A 10,253-nucleotide genomic window follows, 5' to 3' on the forward strand; every position below is an offset into this window, starting at 1 on the left:
CACAAAATTAAATATTTAAAAAAATTGTTTATTAATAAAATAAATTGGAAAGATTGCTTGGATTTATTTTCTAAAAGCATACGTTATACATTTTCTAACTCTCGTTCGTCGAGGGTTAAGGGTGCGGCTGTATTTAGGTGGACAAAAGTAGGACAAAATGAAATTTAGGTCATCATGTCAGGTCACAGTTTATTTGCCCTATCTAAAAGATATAAAGATTAAAGATCACGATTTTGTTTTATGGGCTGCGCCAAAATTTAAGAAATTTCTGTGAAATTATGTGCAATGCTGAAGTTAACCAGTAACAAAAGTAATTAATATTATTTTAACTGCTTAAACAAATGGTACGATTTTATTAACAAGTGAACAAAAGCGTCATAAATAAAAGTATACAATGTGTTATTATTTTCATATTTATTTGAAAATTTCAATATGAGGGTAAAGCTATAGTTTTGACTTAAAATGTATATTGTTTTTATTTTTTCTAAATTATAACCAAAAGCAATTCTTGTCTAGATTAACAATTGCATTTCTTCTCTTAAACAATAATTATGAAGGTAGTAATATTTTTTGTGTATAAATAATGTATCATTATCATCAGGACAGCAATATATTTTTAGAATATAAGATCTAAAACCATTATAATAAATAAAGTGAGATAAATTTTAATTAATTTCATCGTTTGTGACTCATACACCACGACGTGCGTGGTTTTGTAGAAAATATTAATTAATGCAAATTTTTATAAATCTATGTTGGCATTAGATTGTGAATCATTCGCCACCCCATCGTCACTTAGGTGCGGGTTTCGCAGGGAGTGCGGTGGTGTGCGTGGGGGCGCGATGCGTGCAGCCGGCAGCGCGCCGCGCTCGCGACTTGACGAGGGGGCTCGCACACACACATCCAAGTCTCATCCTCGTCATTCTGGAATCAAACAACGTAGCGGGCCGCGCACACGTGCACAGCCCACGAAACGCGGCGGCCTGGCGCTTTGCCGCTTGTCTACTTGCCTGCCTCCCCCCGCTGCCTTAGCCTGCCCTGCGAGCGGCCGGCCGACTCACCCATGCTTCATTTTGTAACACTACTCGACGACTCTACTCTAGTAGTGTTCGAGTTTGCGTACGCTGTACGCGTCCCGTTCGACGCCGCCTGCGCTCTTTGTCCTCTCATAAATATAATATAAAACTATCGGACGCGAAAACAAACTTTTTGAAATAAAGTGAATGGGCGAGGTCAAGTGTGTGTGCGTTTGCAGTGTATTGGTGGCGCTCGCGCGCAGTCTCCGTGCCGTGAAATTAAAATTTCTTTCTTATTCAAAGTAGGCACTGACTGTTTCGAATTTCGAATTGAAAGAAATTGCAAGTTCATTGCAGTTTCTGATTTGCATTTGTTTTATACGCAATGGGGAAAGTACGATGTTAAAAATACATGAAGTGTGCTTGGTGCCGGCCTTTTGGCATACTTTGCTGTTGTGGTGTGCTGGTTCATGAGTCATTGCGGGCTGCGATGTAAACGAAATGACGGACGTGCAGTTAAGCGAGCCGAGCAAGTGGCACCGTGGAGGTTTCTTGTCCTCCCTGAACAGAAGTTTTCGTTTGGCGAGTGGAAAGTCTAGAAGTGCCAACAGCTCCCCAGTTGAAAATAAATCTATAGAAAAGATGTTGGAAATGAATAGCACAGTGAGTATCCAAACACAATTTTTAAAATTCGTCTTTGACAAGGGCACATTTCTGTAGGGTAAGAAAACTTAGAATTAAGCAGTCTTGTTTATTAAATAATAAAATTTTAATAAAATAAAATCATTTTCACCATGTCCAGTAACAGGTAACTTTACCTGATTTAGAATATCACGGTTATTTTAAAATTATGCAATATGATTTTCAATGATTTGATTTCTTTCCATTTAAAAATAAGTATCTAGCTACATGTAACTAAGTACTAGCTACCGTATGTGCTTGAGTAGGCACATATAAACTTAATAATAGGAACAAGAATGTGATTTATTCTTTACGTGCATTATTAACTCTGGCGTGATTTCCTATACACGGTTTAATCAGTAATTATCGACACACCTCGGGAATAAGTGAATATAAGCATACTAACAACAGAAAAGTATTAATTAAACACCTGAAAAAAATTAACACGTCCATGTGAGAACTTAAGAGATAGATAAGTATGTATGACCAAAAAATGAAATGAAAATATTAAAATGCACCTAACAATGGTATCTGCTACTCAATTTCTACTTACTATTGACATTTTTATGAGATAACGACAGCGAGACCCTTACTTTTTCTATAGGATTACTTGACACGTATCCTTATCTTTACGTTACCTGTTATTACTTTTACGGTAAAAATGAACTTCAAATAGGTAGGTACGCAGAGGTTTTTACATCTCGTAGACAAGTTATAAAAAGCAGATGCTTTCTTTCTTCCAGCAGAAGTATTCTTCTTGGAAGCATTTAGGTTTGTACTGTGTAAGGTTTGGTAAACAAAATGGTCTCCAGAGATGTAACCAAATTCCCAATCTCTAGGAAATTACTTCGAAAAGGTTTTGTTGGAACAACTTTTCTCTTTAAAAACTATAGCGGCCGCCCGCGACTAAGTACGCGTGGATCCTGTTTTACCCCCTTGGGGGTGGAGTTTCGTAAAATCCTTTTTAGCGGATGCCTACGTCATAATAATATCTACCTGCATGCCAAATTTGAGTTATATATATTTAGATATTCAGCTGCCACCATGTGCCAGATCGTCCACTTATCAGCGATCCTTCATACGACCCATCTTTTATCAGCCTTCAACAACCACTCCTCCAATTGACATTTTTCATGGCTTCCTTTCGTAATTCCAGTCACACAGGTGGTTATTTTCCCTAATGTATTCATCCCTCCCTTGTTCAATCTTGTCACTCATCGCATTCTCATCTACCCATGAGCTAAATTTACAACCTTGAGATGCATCTACGACATGCCTCATTACGGTTTTGTAAATTTTGCCCTTCAACTAAAATGCCAACCATGGATCGCATGCTGATGCATTTACCTACATTTTTAAATTGAATATCGAAACCTCTCGTATTTATGGCATTACTTATTAACTGATAATTTGATCCAATAAAATATTCATAGGCTGTAGGTAAATTATGCATCCACCCTAGAATGCCTGCACAAATATAATTTGCGTAATTATATTCAATGTTGACTTCGTTGCGAATGATAAAAAATAATGAGCCAATCATATTATGTATTTTGAATATAGTTACATCGCTGTATACCCACGTTACCATGTTCATTGTTTAAAGACAATACATTCCCAACTATGTTTTGGGATGTCCACTCGTACGTGTTTGTTAATTAATTCTTGACATATAAGTTCTCTCATTCATATTCATGGTGTCCTGTGGATACTTTTATGGGCTGAGATTAATTTCCTGGGGCTCATCAAAGTGCACCCTGAATTATTCATCGACGGGGCCGATTAGGTGTTAGCATAGGATAAGAACAATCGAACTTTTAGCCGTCCCTAGGGCCTCGGTATAGCCGTTCATTAGTATGATAATACGATGACACATTGTTATTATAACTATGACATGTACCTATAATGGGTGGCAATAGGTATCTTCTTTCTCGGCTAGTGTTTATTGGAAGTGGTGGTTGTTTATTATAGTGGAATCAAGCTAAATCTATAGAACATAAAGCGTGTTGCTGTTGCCTCCATGATGTGTTATTTTGTTTGGAATTGCTTCTGAATAGAACGATATGAGTGTCCTTTTTTGCCTCCATTTTGCGCTGAAACTCGACAGGACCACGAAATTACGTCATCAGCTCTGAAATATTAAAAAAATGTGGTAATTGTTCCAGGGTCTGAACACGTCGAACGAAGGCGCGTCGGCGCTGAAGCCGCTCGAGATCGTCGCTCCGAGGATTGACACCTACAGGTTCTCGATGGCCAACCTCGAGGAGACGCAGGATGCAGACCTCGACGCCATCTTGGGGGAACTATGCGCCCTGGACTCCGAATACGACGAAGAGATATCAAGAGTTTCTTCCGGTAAGTTAACCTGGTTAACCCATGCAGATCCAATGAGAAATCAAATTACTGGCTCAGTAAAATGAGAATGGTGATAAGAATCACTTACGAACTCCGAGATATATGTAGTTGCCCCATAAGTTCAGTGTCCCCTTATCTTTCGTAAAAAAAAAGTAGGTATTTTCAATCATAACATGCTTTAATATTATTTGGAGCTTATGTCAAAAATCTTCCGATCACATATGCTTAAAATAAATAGTTATTAATGAATACTAAGTATTAAGCCAACGGATGATAAAGATGAAGTGTTTTCAATGAATGACAAATCATTATTTTTTCCTTGTTGTATAGCATAGTTATTAATATTACAATGATTTTATATCGTAATCATTTAGAGCAATTGCTCACCAGTGCCAGTGTGTCATCGTTCAATGTCACAAACATTTCTGTTAGAAAATCAATCACGTAAACAGTGCGTTAATCAACCAATACGCATATAAACATTGGAATATTGGATGCCTACATCTTAGTCCGGGAGACGTTTAACATTAACGCTGTCATGTTACTTTTATTAACAAATTACAATAATTTTGCAGTATACTCCTCAACTTCTAAGGAAAGGGATGGCGAGGGATGCTCTCAGAGGCCGGAGTGCATCAAGGAGTGCAGTGATGTCGCGTCAGGCATCACCCGCACCGATTCCCCTGATAATGATTCCGCTTTTAGTGATACCGTAAGTCAATACCAGACCAATACCGCAGCTTCTAAACGTAAAACACTCCTTTCGGTGATTTTTATTATAATGTATATTTTTTCAGGTATCAATGCTTTCGAGCGAGTCCTCCGCTTCGAGTAGCGCAAGTGCGAAATGCAAAGCTTTAAAATTAAACCTTCATCAAAACCAAAAGGTAAGATATTTCTGTTATTTTTTTGGAACACCCGACGTTTATATCTCTAGCATGATTATTAATTATAAACTTATAATATGGTAAAATAATAAATATTTTAAATTTTAGGACGCAAGTTTCCAGCAAAAGGCCGACAAGATTAAACTAGCGCTGGAACGCATGCGTGAGGCTAACGTTAAGAAATTATTTATTAAAGCATTCTCTATGGATGGTTCGTCAAAGAGTCTGTTAGTTGACGAGAAGATGACCTGCGGCTACGTGGCGAGGCTGCTTGCCGATAAGAACCATGTCACTATGGAACCCAAATGGGCCATAGTTGAACATCTGCCTGATTTACACATGGGTAAGTCTGGTTGGATTGAATAGTAGATTAGGAAGCACAATAACTTCCTCCTTCTTACACTTTGTTTCTGTTTTTTAGAACGCGTATACGAAGACCACGAGATGTTAGTCGACAATTTGATGTTATGGACGAGGGAATCCAAGAATAAGATCCTTTTTGCCGAACGGCCCGATAAGATATCACTTTTCCAGACTCCTGAAAAGTTCCTTTTATCTGAGGACGATAGAGGTAAGATTGTAACGCGTGTTAGCAAAATTGCTTATTGTACATACTCGTACAACAAATGAACACAATACCTACATTAGGTATGTTGGATCTTCTAAACTTAATTAAATGTATTCATTTTACAGGGTGGTCTAGCGAGCACGATGAGCATTCAAGACAAGTAATCATTGAAGAATTCTTCGGCCAAAGCGGCGGAACCACCAGCTCGGTGCCGTCCATATCCGGACACCCGGTGCCGCCTATGGAAGGACCTCTCTATTTAAAGAGCGACGCCAAACGGGGCTGGAAGAAATTCCACTTCGTACTTCGACCTTCTGGTTAGTAAGCCTGAAAGAATGCTGGCGATGTGTGGCCACACCTACGTAAATGCAATGCGAATTGGCCAATGCGAAATATTTATTTCATTTGGATTTTATATCCATTATATATTTCTTTTGATTTTGTCCTCGAACAGGGTTGTACTACTCGCCTAAAGACAAGGTTAAGACGCTGAAGGAGCTGGTTTGCTTGGCGACGTTCGACACCAACGAGGTCTACATCGGCCTAAACTGGAAGAAGAAGTACAAGTCGCCGACTGACTTCTGCTTCGCGATCAAACACCCGAGGCTCCAGCAACCAAAGAGCGTTAAGTTTATAAAGTTCCTCTGCGCTGACGACCAACGCACCTTGGAGAGATGGGTGACTGCAATGCGAATAGCAAAGGTAAGTTTTGATTTATGGAAGGTTGAGGCAGCTTTGTTGTTGCAAAACCCAAAGTCACTTTTGGTATATTGCCTTCATCTGACATACAACATTAACCATTCAATCAAATTTTCCAGCACGGAAGGCAACTATTGGAAAACCATCGAACACTAGTCGAAGAGCTTACGCAGGAAGATCTAGATCATCTTGCACATGCGCGCTCTTGCTCAGTAAGTATATGAATTATTTGTTATGTTGTATAAAATATTGGATACAAAAGTAGTTTAGGGAAACCTGCAGCATTTAAGTCTAGAATCATAGATTTTGTGTTTTACTTTTGTTTGACTCAATTCGGAAACCATGGGTTTATCTTCAGACTCTCTCTTTAAAAGTCACAAGTTATGCCTGAATTCTAAAGGAAGTTCCTTTTACAGATAACATCAATTCCAACCAAAACCAACATAAACGTAGGAGTCGGCATCAACAGCCCCGCCCAGTCCACCTCCAGCAACGTCAGTGTTGCCAACTCGGATATAAGCAGTGGACGGTCAGTGTTACCAGATAATATTGTTTTTATTAGTGTTAATTGCGATTTTAGTCAGTAACATGACATATGTATCGGAAAGGTGCAGCAAGTATTAGTGATGACCGAATTTTATGTCATTTTTGACCAATAAGAATCGCATAGCCACCGAAAAAGTGTCATTACTGACTGGAAATGTAACATAGATTATTTAGTTTTAGTGATTGATGATGTAGCATTGCGATCTTGAATGTACCAAATAGCTAAAACAACTTGACCCCATTATTCTTACATTGTTTGACGCTCCCTGTATGCTTTGCGATTGATTGTGTAGTGCGAATTGTATTTATGTATTTATCTGCTTTTTTGTTTTTTATGCGTGTTGAACTGTCCGATCACAATTCTAGTAAGCATGGGCACCAAGTTTTCCCAGTAGCCCCCATTAGCTCCGCGCACACTAGAGGTAACTGGGAATTAATTCACATCCCAGTTGCTCCTGGTGAAATCTTGCAATTTAGTTAGGGTCCCAGTTTCCCTCGCTAAGCTGTTGTTATAAACTAAGATCTTTTACGGGTTATAGCGATAGTGTAGGCTTGTTTGTAGAAGTTGTTAATGTGGTGTTTACGACAGGCACTCGCGGGCCTCTTCGTCCAGCTCCAGTGGCTGCCTCTCCGATGGAGGGACGGCCTCGGAAAGTGCTTTCGACTGCGAGTTCCCTATGGGTAAGTTCTCTTTAATACTAACGAATGAATTCTGTGATATAAGGTAACTTTTATAATAACTGTAGAATTAATGCACCATTAGTAACTAGAGAACGATGGTATAATGTGTAGAAATAATGCAAAAACAATTCATTGTCTTCGTAAACACGGTCACACGATAGTTGACACAACGAATCCAAGGACGTAATATCAGAACGCGATTCCTCTTAAGGTTTTTTATAAGTTAAAATATTAGAAATTAACTTAGGTTTGGTACATCCATAACATTGAGAGGAATCCATCATTGCAGGAACGATAAAGCGCAAGCCGTCCATGAAGCCGAACATCCCGCTGACTTGGATGACGCGCCAGCTCAAGGAGATGGTGGAGAAAGGCGACGGCGATGACGGCGCCGGCGACTGCGCCACGCTCACGCGCCGCCCGCGTGCTCAGAGGACCGACGACTCTACGCTCAAGCGACACCACACGCTTGGTTAGTGTTACCCTATAGACAGAGGATGCACCACAATTCGTTTTGTTGAAAATCACATGCACGTTACTTATCAGAAGAATGATTCTCTTATTAGGAGAATATTTTCCAAGATCCTCAAAACTTTTCTTATTGCATTTCAGAATCAAACGACAGTGTCGTGTACGGCTCGACCACCGGCAGCACGCTCAGCACCGCCAGCAGCCCCACTCGCCTCGAGCCCCCGTCGCCCTCCTACGGCCTCTACGAGACCATCAACCGCGACCCCATCTACCGCACCAGCGCCGACACCAGCTCCGCGCTCTACGGCTACACCACGATATACGACAAAGTGCAGAGGCCCCCCGAAATTCCCCCAGTCGAAGATTTACCTCTACCCCCACCCCCCAGCGAGGACATTCCCGATGGAATGTTCAGCTCCACGCTCAGCCTGGACTCCCTGCCGCCTCCGCCGCCGCCCCTCGAACCGATGGAAGATCTCTGCGGCTCGCAACTCAGCCTTCCCCCTCCCCCTCCTGAGCATGCTATGGAAGCTAACACTGGCCGCGTTCACGATATCGTAAACCAACTGACCGCCCAGCAAATAGAACAGGCGGCGCGCGCGGGGCAGTCCCGAACGAATCGCAATTCCGACGGGAGCCGCACGTTCCCGCGCCAGCCATCCTTGGACAGCGTGCACTCCGAAGCTTCGCGAACCTCGTCTCTTCACTCTGACAAGAGTATTTATGGCCAAAACGCTGCCGCTTTCGGCGCTTGCCTAGTCGAACTGCAAACTAAAAAGATCAGCAACGGAAGCCCGTCCATTCAAAAGAAACTGACGAATGAGCCCGCCAAGGAACGCACCGGATCGATAAAGAAAGTCAATTTTGCGGACGATCTTCCGACAAATTCTGACAGTAGCAAGAAAAATAAGAAAATAACTTTCAACCTCTCGGACCCTGCCCCACCTTCGCCCCGCAAGCCACCGCCGCCCAAGCGAAACGAGAGCACGCGTCTTTCTTCGCCGAAAAAGTTGGCCGATTCGAGCAGCAATCCGCCTAAGGACTTTCTGAAAGACTTGCAGAGAGTGATGCGGAAGAAGTGGCAGGTGGCGCAGAAGTGCAAGCTGGAGCCGGCGACGACGCCGCACGAGGTGCTCGGGTTCCGCGAGTACCCGCTGTCGCAGGACTACAAGGAGACGAGCGTGTCGATGTGGATCCAGGAGCACTACGGCGGGGGCGTGGAGGACCCGTTCTACGAGAACGTGTTCGGGCGCGAGCAGCCGCCGCGGCGCGAGGAGCCCCAGCCGATCAAGAAGCGGCCGCCGCCCGCGCCGCCGCGCCGCAGCGACTCCACGCACCTCAGCTCGCACGCGCACGCGCCGCCCGCGCCCGCGCAGCCCACCGTGTGAACTGACCCTACCCGCGGAAACTAACGAAACCTACACTTTGTAGAAAACGGTTTTAACAAGGTAAATGACGTTGATTCGCCGTTATGGTGCGTTATAAGCGCACATTCAGTCCAATGATTTTGGTATTTATTACCTTTAAAACGTATGTTATGTAAAACGTTATAAATTGGATAAAAGTCAAAGCAGTTTTTATACTAATGTAATGCTCTCTGGTATGAAATGATGGGGTTAAATTAAGAAATTCTAAAAGTTTATAAAGGCAATTTCTACAATAGATTACATTTTGTGTTTAACACGTTTACTTACTGAATTGACCAATTTCGTAATAAAATTGCCACCATTTTAAAAGAAATTAGAATTAATAATTTATAAAAAATTTTGAAAGGCGGTGCTATTTTGGAAAGGTATACTAAGATATGTAAGTTTGAATTGGTCTACTCGTAACGCCTTGGACTGAACGTGAATGATGGTGATGGTGTAACGTGGGCAGTGTATAGTCGGCGAGGCCGTTACGAGTCGGCCGATTGTAGGGAAGCAAATGTACGAGTATTTATTGCACGAGTTGGAGTTTTGTCAATTTTATTTTATGTTCCTAGTTAATTATTGCGTGTTAAACAAAATTTACGGTCTGCCGTTGTAATAAGTGGCGGATAGTCATGTGTGTCGACTTATCGATACGACTTAGGGCAGTAGCGTGATTTGCAACCAAATTCGACTAAATAAAACAAACAAAACACAATCCAGTGTTTTGAAAATGTGACACTGCTTTGTATCTCCCCAAAAATTTCATTAACAATCGCAATTGCATAGTAAATGTTTATAAATAAATTTACCTAGCTAATCACTAGCATCATTGATGTCGTATTTTACAATAAACATTCAGTATTTTATCTAGCTGTCGTGAACTACATTTAGTTCTATGAATTTACTTTTTACGTGTAATTTATAAGATATTATGTAC

General features: G+C 41.4%; 1 protein-coding gene across 1 annotated transcript; it reads left to right on the forward strand.

Moving 5' to 3' along the window:
* Positions 1-1,517: 1,517 nt before the first annotated feature.
* pico (ras-associated and pleckstrin homology domains-containing protein pico) lies at positions 1,518-9,292 on the forward strand. Its single transcript, XM_028318383.1, has 13 exons — positions 1,518-1,679; positions 3,863-4,052; positions 4,628-4,764; positions 4,850-4,939; positions 5,048-5,282; positions 5,361-5,510; positions 5,633-5,824; positions 5,962-6,209; positions 6,326-6,418; positions 6,623-6,735; positions 7,342-7,433; positions 7,723-7,905; positions 8,046-9,292. The coding sequence occupies exons 1-13, from the start codon at positions 1,518-1,520 to the stop codon at positions 9,290-9,292; spliced, it is 3,132 nt and encodes a 1,043-aa protein (XP_028174184.1).
* The last annotated feature ends 961 nt before the right edge of the window (positions 9,293-10,253 follow it).

Source organism: Ostrinia furnacalis, unplaced genomic scaffold, assembly GCF_004193835.3.
Source record: "Ostrinia furnacalis isolate ACB-3 unplaced genomic scaffold, ASM419383v2 OfSCF6815, whole genome shotgun sequence".
Lineage (NCBI taxonomy): Eukaryota > Metazoa > Arthropoda > Insecta > Lepidoptera > Crambidae > Ostrinia > Ostrinia furnacalis.

Bases quoted from the DNA above. Each gene is read 5' to 3' on its own strand.
- pico (XM_028318383.1), top strand. From the start codon at position 1,518: ATGACGGACGTGCAGTTAAGCGAGCCGAGCAAGTGGCACCGTGGAGGT. The intron at 6,419-6,622 runs GTAAGTATATGA...TTCCTTTTACAG, and splicing joins CACATGCGCGCTCTTGCTCA to ATAACATCAATTCCAACCAA. The intron at 6,736-7,341 runs GTCAGTGTTACC...TGTTTACGACAG, and splicing joins TCGGATATAAGCAGTGGACG to GCACTCGCGGGCCTCTTCGT.